Raw genomic sequence first — 13586 nt, 5'->3', positions numbered from 1 at the left:
AGGCCATTCGGCCCGTCGAGCCTGCTCCGCCATTTAATAAGATCATGGCTGATCTGATCATGGACTCGGCTCCACTTCCCCGCCCGCACTCCCTTATTTATTCCCTTATCGCTCAAAAATCTGCCTCAAATATATTCAATGACCCAGCCTCCACAGCTTTCTGGAGCAGAGAATTCCATGATTTACGAACCTCTGAGAGAAGAAATTCCTCCTCAGTTTTAAATGGGCGGCCCCTTATTCTGAGACTATGCCCCTAGTTTTAGTTTCACCCATGAGTGGAAATATCCTCTCTGTCTTCACTTTGTCGAGCCCCCTCATTATCTTAGAAGTTTCAATAAGATCATCTCTCATTCTTCTGAACTCCAATGAGTACAGGCCCAATCTGCTCAACCATAAGTAACCCTCCCCATCTCCGGATGAGGATGATAATGATTGGATCTTGTATTTATGACCGACTTGCTATTATCAAATGGAGACCTTATCCAGCCCTCTCATTATCTTATATGTTTCGATAAGAGCACCTCTCATCTGGCCATAAGAGCATTAGAAATAGGAGCAGGAGTAGGCCATTCGGCCCTTCAAGCCTGCACCACCATTCAGTATGATCATGGCTGATCATGCAACCTCAGTACCCCATTCCTGCTTTCTCTCCATACCCCTTGATCCCTTTAGCCGTAAGGGCCACATCTAACTCCCTCTTGAATATATCTAGCGAACTGGCCTCACCAACTCTCTGTGGTAGAGAATTCCACAGGTTCACAATTCTCTGAGTGAAGAAGTTTCTCCTCATCTCGGTCCCAAATGGCCCATCCCCAGACTGTGACCCCTGTGGTTCCGGACCTCCCCAACATCGGGAACGCTCCTCCTGCATCCCACTTGCCCAATCCCGTCAGAATTCCACATGTTTCCATGAGATCCCCTCTCATTCTTCCAAATTCCAGTGAATACAAGCCCAGTCGACCCAGTCCCTCCTCCCGTGCCAGTCCTGCCATCCCGGGAATCAGCCCATTGAGCCACACAGCTAGCAGCCATTTTAATACTGAAAGTGCTAAACTATTTTGAGATTGCTACATTTTTTTTTCCTCTTTAGGATGGAGTTTCAGAGCAATCGCCTCCCGTCACTGCCGTCAGCTCCTTGTCAGTCGAAGACACATGGACCAGTCGGCTGCAAAGTGACAGTGACTCAGGTAAAGCAATCCAACACTGTCACTAGCATTGTGGTGCAGCGCAATGATAGATATGGTAAACATTCTTCCTGTCTCCATTTGATAATATCAAGTCGTTTAATTGTGATTGATACCTAAAGGGGTTAAATTACGACTACTGGTTGCATCGACTACCCTTGTGAACGAGACCAAAGCTAGGGGTCATAAATATAAGATCCAACCATCCTCATCCAGAGATGAGGGGGTTGACTTATGAGAAAAGGTTGAACAGGTTGGGCCTCTACTCATTGGAGTTCAGAAGAATGAGAGGTGATCTTATCGAAATGTATAAGATAATGAGGGGGCTTGACAAGGTGGATGCAGAGAGGATGTTTTCACTCATTAAAACTAGGGGACATAGTCTCAGAATAAGGGGCCGCCCATTTAAAACTGAGGAGAAATTTCTTCTCTGAAGGTTGGAAATCTGTGGAATTCTCTGCCCCAGAGAGCTGTGGAGGCTGGGTCATTGAATATATTTAAGGCAGAGGTAGACAGATTTTTGAGCGATAAGGGAGTCAAGGGTTATGGGGAGCTGGCGGGGAAGTGAAGCTGAGTCCTATGATCAGATCAGCCATGGTCTTATTGAATGGCGGAGCAGGCTCGAGGGGCCGAATGGCCGACTCCTGCTCCTATTCTTAGGTGCTGTAGACTGTGTAACCATAGCTCAGTGGGCAGTACTCTCTCGCCTCTGAGTCAGAAGGTTGTGGGTTCATAGAAACATAGAAACATAGAAAATAGGTGCAGGAGCAGGCCATTCGGCCCTTCGAGCTTGCACCACCATTCAATAAGATCATGGCTGATCATTCACCTCAGTACCCCTTTCCTGCTTTCTCTCCATACCACTTGATCGCATTAGCCGCAAGGGCCATATCTAACTCCCTCTTGAATATATCCAATGAATTGGCCTCAACAACTCTCTGCGGTAGGGAATTCCACAGGTTAACAACTCTCTGAGTGAAGAAGTTTCTCCTCATCTCAGTCCTAAATGGCCAACCCCTTATCCTTAGACTATGTCCCCTGGTTCTGGACTTCCCCAACATCGGGAACATTCTTCCTGCATCTAACTTATCCAGTCCCGTAGGAATTTTATATGTTTCTATGAGATCCCCTCTCATCCATATAAACTCCAATGAATACAGGCCCAGTCAATCCAGTCTCTCCTCATATGTCAGTCCCGGGAATCAGTCTGGTGAACCTTCGCTGCACTCCCTCAATAGCAAAAACATCCTTCCTAAGATTAGCAGACCAAAACTGAACACAATATTCCAGTTGTGGCCTCACTAAGGCCCTGTACAACTGCAGTAAGACCTTCCTGCTCCTATACTCAAATCCCCTCGCTATGAAGGCCAGCATACCATTTGCCTTCTTCACCGCCTGCTGTACCTGCATGCCATCTTTCAATAACTGATTTACCATGACACCCAGGTCTAGTTGCACCTCCCCTTTTCCTAATCTGCTGCCATTCAGATAACATTCCAGAGACTTGAGCACATGGATCCAGGCTGACGCTCCCAGTGCAGTCCTGAGGGAGTGCCGCACTGTCGGAGGTGCCATCTTTCGGACGAGCCGTTAAACCGAGGCCCCTTCTCTCTCAGGTGGCCGTAAAAAATCCCATGGCACTATTTCGAAGAAGAGCTGGGGGAGGTGGCCTGGGGCCAATATTTATCCCTCAATCAACGTAACAAAAAAAAACAGATGATCTGGGTCATTATCACGTCGATGTTTGTGGGAGCTTGCTGTGCGTAAATCGGCTGCCGCATTTCCCACATTACAACAGTGACTACACTCCAAAAAATACTTCAGAGGTTGCAAAGCAGCCGGTGGGTCGTGAAAGGCGCCATACAATTGCAAGTCTTCCTTTTCTTTTATAATGTGGTAGCGAGTTCTACATTCGCAGCACTCTCCGGGGAGAGAAGTTTGTCCGGAATTCCCTCTTGGATTTATTAGTGCCGATCTTATGTTGATGACCTCGAAGGCATGTCGGCGCACAGCTGTCTTGAGATCCCACACAGCCGGTGGGCCATAGTCCCAATACAGAAAATCGGCTTGTGGTCGGAAGTTTGAACAAGCCACGCAGCCTGTTAAAGGGACCACGTCCCCCTCTCTTCTCCCCCCCCCCCCCCCCCCCCCCCGAAAATTCGGCGTTTACTGCCCGAGATAAGCGCAGGCATTTTCTCTGCGTCGGCCCTGTCGAATTCCTTCCGAATCTGAAAGACCTTCCGTGCAGCGATTCACCTGTGGGTAAGACAAACTGCCCACCCAGTGCAAGCGTTTTTACCGAGACACTTTCCCTTCTTTCCATCGACAAAAGAAGATGCCGTAGGTACAGGGCCCAACTCCAACCTCACCGACAAGGAAGTGCAGACGGAGATTTGGAAACTTAAAGGAACCGAGATGGAATTGAAGACTGAAGTGTCAGAAACGGAAGAGTGGACGGTAAGGTTACCCCCTTGCCCCCCCCCCCCCCCCCCCACAATAAACAAATCAGTGAAGGGCAGTGTGAGAGTAAAGCAAAATTCATTCACGGGATGACGGCGTCACTGGCAAGGCCGACATTTATTGCCCATCCCTAACTGCCCCCTGTGAAGGTGCTGGCATACAAATGGCTCGCTAGGCCATTTCAGAGGGCAGTTGAGAGTCCACCACATTGCTGTGGGTCTGGAGTCACACATAGGCCAGATCGGGTAAGAGCGGCAGATTTCCTTCCTTAAAGGACATTAGTGAACCATCATCACCATCATAGGCAGTCCCTCGGAATCGAGGAAGACTCGCTTCCACTCTTAAAGTGAGTGCTTAGGTGGCTGAACAGTCCAATACGAGAGCCACAGTCCCTGTCACAGGTGAGACAGATAGTCGGTGAGGGAAGGGGAGGGTGGGACTGGTTTGCCGCACGCTCCTTCCGCTGCCTGCGCTTGCTTTCTGCATGCTCTCGGCGACGAGACTCGAGGTGCTCAGCGCCCTCCCGGATGCACTTCCTCCACTTAGAGCGGTCTTTGGCCAGGGACTCCCAGGTGTGAGTGGTGATCTCGCACTTTATCAGCGAGGCTTTGTAGCATTGGGCCTCTACTCATTGGAATTCAGAAGAATGAGAGGTGATCTTATCGAAACGTATAAGATTATGAGGGGGCTTGACAAGGTGGATGCAGAGAGGATGTTTCCACTGATGGGGGAGACTAGAACTAGAGAGCATGATCTTAGAATAAGGGGCTGCCCATTTAAAACTGAGATGAGGATAAATTTCTTCTCTCAGAGGATTGTAAATCTGTGGAATTCGCTGCCTCAGAGAGCTGTGGAAGCTGGGACATTGAATAAATTTAAGGTGGAAATAGACAGTTTCTTAAATGATAAGGGGTTATGGGGAGCGGGCGGGGAAGTGGAGCTGAGTCCATGATCAGATCAGCCATGATCATATTAAATGGCGGAGCAGACTCAAGGGGCCGAATGGCCGACTCCTGCTCCTATTTCTTACATTCCCTCTGCCCACCTTTGGGTCACTTGCCGTGAAGGAGTTCCGAGTAGAGCGCTTGCTTTGGGAGTCTCGTGTCTGGCATGCGGACTGTGTGGCCTGCCCAGTGGAGCTGGTCGAGTGTGGTCAGTGCTTCGATGCTGGAGATGTTGGCCTGGTCGAGGACGCTAACGTTGGTGCGTCTGTCCTCCCAGGGGATTTGTAGGATCTTGCGGAGACATCGTTAGTGGTATTTCTCCAGTGACTTGATGGGGTTTTAATGACAATCCGGTAGTCACCATTAGTGATTCTAGCTTTTTATTCCAGATTTATTTAATTGAATTTAAATTTCCCAGCTGCCGTGGCGCGATTTGAACTTGTGTCTGCGGATCATTAGTCCCGGCCTCTGGATTACTAGTCCAGTAACACAACCATTATGCCACCGTTGCTGCTTTTGAATTCCAGGGTAATCGAAGTGTGCGAAGTTGCCATTGAAGTAGACAGCAAACATGGACCGAAGAGACAATTAGATGTGTTTCTCGAAAGGGAACTGGGGGTTGAGAGATAGAAACATAGAAAATAGGTGCAGGAGTAGGCCATTCGGCCCTTCGAGCCTGCACCACTGTTAAATAAAATCATGGCTGATCATTCACCTCAGTACCCCATTCCTGCTTTCTCTCCATACCCCTTGATTCCCCCACAAGGGGAAACATCCTCTCTGCATCTACCCTGTCCAGCCCGCTCAGAATCTTACACGTTGGGAACGAGAGGAGAGCGCCTGCTCCTGAACAGCATCCAACATCTTCCTGCCAGAAAGTATGAAGGTATGGGCACTGATGGAGACCACATTTGTCCTCAGCTACTTGCTGCCCTGGGTGAGGTTTGCGGGGTGGGGGGGGGCGGGAAGACAGAAAGCCAACTGCAAGGAGCCTAGCTGGGAGAGGACAGGGCCACATCACACTCCCTTTTGAATATATCTAACGAACTGGCCTCAACAACTTTCTGTGGTAGAGAATTCCACAGGTTCACAATTCTCTGAGTGAAGAAGTTTCTCCTCATCTCTGTCCTAAATGGCTTACCCCTTATCCTTAGACTATGTCCCCTGGTTCTGGACTTCCCCAACATCGGGAACATTCTTCCTGCATCTAACCTGACCAATCCTGTCAGAATTTTGTATGTTTCTATGAGATCCCCTCTCATTCTTCTAAATTCCAGTGAATATAAGCCCAGTCGATCCAGTCTTTCTTCATATGTAAGCCCTCTCATCCTGGGAATCAGTCTGGTGAACCTTTGCTGCACTCCCTCAATAGCAATAATGTCCTTCCTCAGATTAGGAGACCAAAACTGTACACAATATTCCAGGTGAGGCCTCACCAAGGCCCTGTACAACTGCAGTAAGACCTCCCTGCTCCTGTACTCAAATCCTCTCGCTATGAAGGCCAACATGCCATTTGATATGGTAGCCGTGGCTGGCCCATGAGCGATAAGTGGGGGGGCGGTGAGGGTGCTTGCAGGGCCTAATGGTATTTACCTGTGATCACAGAAATTTACAGCACGGATGGAAGCCATTCGGCCCATCGTGTCCGCGCCGGCCGACCAAGAGTCACCCAGCCTAATCCCACTTTCCAGCTCTGGGTCCATAGCCCTGTAGGTTACGGCACTTCAGGTGCACATCCAAGTACTTTTTAAATGTGGTGAGGGTTTCTGCCTCTACCACCCTTTCAGGCAGTGAGTTCCAGACCCCACCACCCTCGGGGTGAAAACATTTCTCCTCAAGTTTCTATGATTCCAAGGTCAGCTTCCTCTCCCAGCTAGACTCCTTGCAGTTGGCTTTCTGTCTTCCCGCCACCCCCCCCCCACCTGCAAACCTCACCCAGGGCAGCAAGTAGCTGAGGACAAATGTGGTCTCCATCAGTGCCCATACCTTCATACTTTCTGGCAGGAAGATGCTGGATGCTGATCAGGAGCAGGCGCTCTCCCCTCATTCCCAACGTGTAAGATTCTGAGCGGGCTGGACAGGGTAGATGCAGAGAGGATGTTTCCCCTTGTGGGGGAATCTAGAACTAGAGGGCAGAGTTTCGGAATAAGGGGCCGCCCATTTAAGACGGAGATGAGGAGGAATTTCTTCTCTCAGAGGGTCATGAATCTTTGGAATTCTCTGCCCCAGAGAGCTGCGGAGGCTGGGTCATTGAATATATTTAAGGTGGAGACAGACAGATTTTTGAACGATAAGGGAGCGAAGGGTTATGGGGAGCGGGCGGGGAAGTGGAGCTGAGCCCATGATCAGATCAGCCATGATCTTATTGAATGGCGGAGCAGGCTCGAGGGGCCATGTGGCCGACTCCTGCTCCTATTTCTTACATTTTTATGTCACCCAATACTAAGATCAGCCACCGCCCTATTGGCGATCAAACCAGGGGCCTTGCGCTCTGTATGGCATTGGGCAGCACCATTATACGTTACACCATCAGAGTCGTTGTATTTTAAACTAATTTCTATAGTGTCAGCTGTGGTTCAGTGGGTAGCACCCTCACCTCTGAGTCAGAAGGTTGTGGGTTCAAGTCCCACCCTAGGGATTTGAGCCCATAAATCTAGGCCGACACTCCCAGTGCAGTGCTGAGGGAGCGCCGCACTGTCGAGGGGCAGTACTGAGGGAGCGCCGCACTGTCGGAGGGGCAGTACTGAGGGAGCGTCGCACTGTCGGAGGGGCAGTACTGAGGGAGCGCCGCACTGTCGGAGGGGCAGTACTGAGGGAGCGCCGCACTGTCGGAGGGGCAGTACTGAGGGAGCGCCGCACTGTCGGAAGGGCAGTACTGAGGGAGTGCCGTACTGTCGGAGGTGCCGTCTTTCGGATGAAACGTTAAACCGAGGTCCCCATCTGCCCTCTCGGGTGGACGTAAAATATCCCACAGCCACTATTTCAAAGAAGTGCAGGGGGATTTATTCCTGGTGTCCCGGGGCCAATATTTCTCCCTCAATTGACATCACAAAAACAGATTATCTGGGTCATTGTTACATTGCTGTTTGTGGGAGCTTGCTGTGCGCAAATTGGCTGCCCACATTGCAACAGTGACTACACTCCAAAAAGTACTTTAGTGGCTGTAAAACATTTAGAGACTTCCGGTGGTCGTGAAAGGCATAACATAAAATGCAATTGTTTTTCTTTTAATGCATTGTCATGTCTGTGTTCCTCTTTAGCTTGTGCAAGGCACCTCGTCACAGAAATCAGGGAATGCTGCTGTTGAAGAAACACCTCCAATCAGACGCTGGAACCTCCGGACCAGAAAATCAGGTAACAGAAATTGAGGTGTTTAAAGGCCAGAGTTGTGCAGACAGAACTACAAGTTCCTCCTGTTTTAGCAGTTCACGCAACTAAACTTGTAAAAGCTCGTGCATAAGTTTCACTTTACCGCATTTCCCTTAGTTCCCCTGCCTCCAGCCATAATTCCTTTCTTCTGGTCTCTCGTTGGCTGTTGCTTTGCTGTGGAGAGAGCTGCTTACATGCCTCTGGCAGTACTGCCGGTGTTTAAAATGGCTGCCACGTTTAAAATGGCTGCTAGCTGTGTGGCTCAGTGGCTGGCTCTCTTTCGCACCTCTGAGTCAGAAGGTCGTGGGTTCAAGCCCCACTCTTGAGCGCAGAAATCCAGGCCGACACTGCAGTGCAGTACTGAGGGAGAGCTGCACTGCCGGAGGTGCTGTCTCTAGGATGAGACGCTAAACCGAGGCCCCGCCTGCTCTCTCAGGTGGACGTAAAAGATCCCATAGCACTATTTTGAAGAAGAGCAGAGGGGTTACCCCGGGATCGGAGAGGGCAGGGGATCGGAGAGAGCGGGATCAGAGAGGGGATTAGGGGGAGAATGGGATCAGAGGGTGGAGGGAGAAGACGGGACGGGATGGGAGAGGACAGGGGAATGGAGAGGACGAAATCAGAGAAGTGGGGGTGGGGGGGGGGGGGCGGAGAGTGACAGGGGATTGGGGGGAGTGGGAAGAGGACACGGTATTGGAGACGGTAGAGGACGGGATCAGAGGGGGTGGGGGAGAGAACAGGGGATCGGAGGTGGGGGGAGAGGACTGGGGATCAGAGGGGGGACAGGGGATCAGAGGGGGGAGAGGGGATCAGAGGGGGGAGAGAGGACAGGGGATCAGAGGGGGGAGAGGGGACAGGGGATCAGAGGGGGGAGAGGGGATCAGAGGGGGGAGAGAGGACAGGGGATCAGAGGGGGGAGAGAGGACAGGGGATCAGAGGGGGGAGAGGGGATCAGAGGGGGAGAGGGAACAGGGGATCGGAGGGGGGTGAGGGGACAGGGGATCGGAGGGGGGAGAGGGGATCAGAGGGGGGAGGGGACGGGATCGGAGGGGGGAGAGGGGACGGGATCAGAGGGGGGAGAGGGGACGGGATCAGAGGGGGGAGAGGGGACGGGATCAGAGGGGGGAGAGGGGACAGGATCAGAGGGGGGAGAGGGGATCAGAGGGGGGAGAGGGGATCAGAGGGGGGAGAGGGGACAGGGGATCGGAGGGGGGAGAGAGGACAGGATCAGAGGGGGGAGAGAGAGGACAGGATCAGAGGGGGGAGAGGGGACGGGATCAGATGGGGGAGAGGGGACGGGATCAGATGGGGGAGAGGGGACGGGATCAGAGGGGGGAGAGGGGACGAGATCAGAGGGGGGAGAGGGGATCAGAGGGGGGAGAGGGGACGGGATCGGAGGGGGGAGAGGGGACAGCGGATCGGAGGGGGGAGAGGGGACAGGGGATCGGAGGGGGGAGAGTGGACAGGGGATCGGAGGGGGGAGAGAGGACAGGATCAGAGGGGGGAGAGGGGACGGGATCAGAGGGGGGAGAGGGGATCAGAGGGGGGAGAGGGGACGGGATCAGAGGTGGGGGAGGGGACGGGATCAGAGGGGGGAGAGGGGATCAGAGGGGGGAGAGGGGACAGGAGATCGGAGGGGGGAGAGAGGACAGGATCAGAGGGGGGAGAGGGGACGGGATCAGAGGGGGGAGAGGGGATCAGAGGGGGGAGAGGGGACGGGATCAGAGGTGGGGGAGGGGACGGGATCAGAGGGGGGAGAGGGGATCAGAGGGGGGAGAGGGGACAGGGGATCGGAGGGGGGAGAGAGGACAGGATCAGAGGGGGGAGAGGGGACGGGATCAGAGGAGGGAGAGGGGACGGGATCAGAGGGGGGAGAGGGGATCAGAGGGGGGAGAGGGGACAGGGGATCGGAGGGGGGAGAGAGGACAGGGGATCAGAGGGGGGAGAGGGGACGGGATCAGAGGGGGCAGAGGGGACGGGATCAGAGGGGGGAGAGGGGGGAGAGAGGACAGGGGATCGGAGTGGGGAGAGGGGACAGGGGATCGGAGGGGGGAGAGGGGACAGGGGATCGGAGAGGACAGGGGATCGGAGAGGGCGGGTAATCAGTGAAGCACCAGAGGGGTGCCTGCAATGAGACACTTCTGTGCCCAAGTTATCGGCGGGCACAGCAGGGAAAGGGGAACGTACCCCACTGTCAGTCTGTGCCTTCTAGCGGAGGGGGTAATAAGAGGACAGTAAAAGGGATGGTGCCTGATGTAAATGTTTCATTGCCAGGCTCTTTCGGTGAAGTATTAGTTGTATGCTACCCGCAGTACGCTCAAAGGCTCAACGGGCAAAAGTTTTTTTTTAATTGTGTTTGGATAAATGTTGGCTGCCAAAAGCCTTGATGAAAAGTGACAGACGGCAGCGTTGCATGCAATGCGGGATCAACTGAGTCTTAGTGTCGCAAGGTTTTTTTCTGTTGCTGATTGGCTCAGAAGCCGGGTGTGGCCGGGTCTTTGGAGCATGTAATCGGTTGCTGCGCCTCGAGGGCTATGCGAGAGCGTTTGGTCAGAAAGATTGGGAAAGCAGTGTGATGCGAGGAAAGAGTTTGCCGTGAATGATTGAGGTGCTTTTCGCGGCCCGGGTCATCGAAAAGTAAAAAAAAAAAGGTTTTCCGAGCACGGATAAAGGGCACCCAGATTTTCGAGCAGGTTCTGCGTCCAGAGGTTGCAGGGAGCAAAGTAAGAATTGGAATTCTGTGCAGTGACTGGAGGCTTTCTTGCGAAACAGGGTCTGGAAAACAGGAAGAGAAGGCGGAGAGAATGGAGACCGAGTGCCATAAGGAGACGCTTCCTGTGGCTCAGAACCACGAGGACAGAATGGATGTTGAATATCCTCCAGGGCCTGCATGTGGTGAGACGCCCAGTGATTTGATAAAGGAGACGGCAAATGGAGACGAGATGCCTCTTTCACGTGGCGATGTCGCTGCAGGCAGAAAGGAAATCTCTGAATTGTTGAGTGACACAACAGGAAATCAAGAACGCGTGGCAGACTGTGCAGTGTACGCTGGAGAAATTGGGACAGTCTTCGCTGCCTTGGCGCCTGTTGCACAGACGGACCTTCCCGAGACCGAAGCAAATGGGACAAACCTTCCTGGGTCATGCGTCTCGGAGGCTGAAGCTAATGGGACCAGTCTTTCTGGGTCAGCCTTTGCAGAGACTGAAGCTGGAGATATGAACCTTCCTCGATCGCCCGTCTCGGAGAACGAAGGCGGGGGAACGAGCCTTCTAGGGTCACCCATCTCGGAGAGTGAAGGTGGGGCGACCTACCTTCCTGGGTCCTTGGAGACGGAAGCTGCACCGACCAGCCTGACTGGGTCACACGCCTCCCAGACCGAAGATAATGGGACAAACCCTTCTGGGTCACCCATCTCGGAGAATGAAGGTGGGGAGTCAAACCTTCCTGGGTCCTCGGAGACCGAAGCTGGGGGAACAAACCCCCTCGGGTCGGTCGTCTCGGAGAAAGAAGCTGGCGTCACTAACCCTCCTGGGTCACCCCTCTCGGGGACCGAAGCTGAAGGGACAAACCTTCCTGGGTCCTCTGCAACAGAAACTGTACAGTTGGGCCTTCCAGGGTCACCCATCTCGGAGGCTGAAGGTGACCCATCTCCGGAATTACATCTGCGACATAAACGGAGAACAACAAACACAGAAGATGCGAGTGTGTCCCTAGAGGAAGCTGAATCTCAAAGCACGGGGCCTTCAGTGGCTTCCGATGTACCACATTTAGAAGGACGAGGGGCTTTGCAGTTTTTACCTTTCGACCAACTAGATGTTGGTGAATTGAAGAATATCGGAACTGATTTTAAACCCTTGGGGAAACACTTGCTTGGCAAGGAGCCGACCGGTGCTTTGAGTACCCGTGAAGACTCAGTGGCCCCTCAACCAGCAGAATGTGCGGAGGAACCGATGAGCGTCTCAGTCAAGTGCCGGGATGACGCGCTCGCCCCTGAGGCGGAGGGGAGCGTCGGGTTAACCTCAGCTTCCTCGCCGGCGAACCTTTCGGGCGTCGTTGCTGTTACCGGGGCAACTGGGAGACCCCCGGCGGATTCCCCGTCCAGGGCTCAGGCAGAGAGCCACGATGGAAACGCTGCATTGGAGTGGCGGGAGGTACAGGGGGCGGCAGCTTTCATTGCGCCGGTAATCCAGGCCGACGGAGCTGGTGAACCTGCCTCAGGAAACCGAGAGGGGCCGACGGACCTGGTGACCCGAAAACCATCGAGGCGGCGGCGGAGGAGACGGAGGAGGCAATCCCGCTCCACCGTGCAGGCAGGCCGTGAATCAGGGAGCGCTGAGGCCTCGGCAGACGGTGCGATGTCCGCCAATGGCCACCAGGCTGGAGAGATCAAGCTGTCACAGAATGGTGCGGTCCAGTTTGCTGCTGGCAGTGCAGGAGTACAGGAATTGAGCAGCGACGAGCCACGGGTTGACGGAGTAGATGCTACCAAATCGAAGAGAATGAAGATGACCGAGGACTGGGATGAACCCACAGACGGCACTGAAAGTAAGGACGTTTCAGCACACCCAATCAGTTTTGAGTTTGGCATCCAGAAAGTTTTACTGAACTTTAAAAGCTTTTGACCTCAACACACACCGATACAATAAGAACTAGGAGCAGGAGTGGGCCATGCGGCCCCTCGAGCCTGCTCCGCCATTGAATAAGATCATGGCTGATCTTCGACCTCGACTCCTCTTTCCTGCACTAACTCCATCTCCCTTGATTCCCTTAGTGCCCAAAAATCTGTCCATCTCAGCCTTGAATATACTCACCAACTGAGCCTCCACAGCCCTCTGGGGTAAATAATTCCAAAGATTCACCACCCTCCGAGTGAAGAAATATCTCCTCATCTCCGTCCTAAATGGCCGATCCCTTATCCTGAGATTGTGTCTCTCCACCCCCCCCCCAGTTCTAAATTCTCTAGCCAGGGGAAACAGTCTCTCAACATTTACGCTGTCAAGCCCTCCAGAGAATGAGATCAGCTCTCATTCTTCTCGCCTCCAGAGAGTATAGGCCCATTCTACTCAATCTCTCCTCATAGGACAGTCCTCTCCGAAGAAATAGGAACAGGAGTCGGCCATTTGGCCCCTCGAGCCTGCTCATCCCAGGAATCAATCGAATGAACCTTGGTTGCAGCCCCTCAAAGGCAGGTATATCCTTCCTTAGGTCAGGAGAACAAAACTCTACACAGTACTCCAGGTGTGGTCTCATAGAAACATATACAATTGCAGCAAGACTTCCTTGTGCTTATACTCCAACCCCTTTGCAATAAAGGCTAATATGTCCAATCACGTATACCTGGCACGTTGGGAGATGGGAGAAGTTTTGGGTACCTCCGAACTGCGGCATATTTTCAAGTGTTACTCGTGGACCTCCTGTGGCGTTGATCACCAAGTTGATGAACACGCTGTTATACAAGGATAAGACCGTTGCACATGTAATGCGCAGTCTATTATTCTGCTGCTAAAAAGTTTTACAGTATTTAACTTTGTTTTCCCATTTTGAGGCTACAGGATCAATTGTTGTCAATAGAAACATCCTTAAGGTCCTTCATGTTGTCAGCCGTGGCTCAGTGGGCAGCACCCTCGCC

General features: G+C 52.8%; 1 protein-coding gene across 1 annotated transcript in view; it reads left to right on the top strand.

The window, feature by feature from the left end:
* LOC139232667 (trichohyalin-like) overlaps positions 1-13586 on the top strand; it is a 139440-nt gene that overhangs the window by 44757 nt on the left and 81097 nt on the right. Inside the window, exons 14-16 of the mRNA XM_070863132.1 lie at positions 1091-1187; positions 3517-3641; positions 7849-7942. Of these exons, the coding sequence (XP_070719233.1) occupies positions 1091-1187; positions 3517-3641; positions 7849-7942 (316 nt within the window). The remainder of the gene's footprint in view (positions 1-1090; positions 1188-3516; positions 3642-7848; positions 7943-13586) is intronic.

This window comes from Pristiophorus japonicus, chromosome 20 (assembly GCF_044704955.1).
Source record: "Pristiophorus japonicus isolate sPriJap1 chromosome 20, sPriJap1.hap1, whole genome shotgun sequence".
Classification (NCBI taxonomy): Eukaryota; Metazoa; Chordata; class Chondrichthyes; family Pristiophoridae; genus Pristiophorus; species Pristiophorus japonicus.
This window is presented reverse-complemented; position numbering and strand designations above follow the sequence as displayed.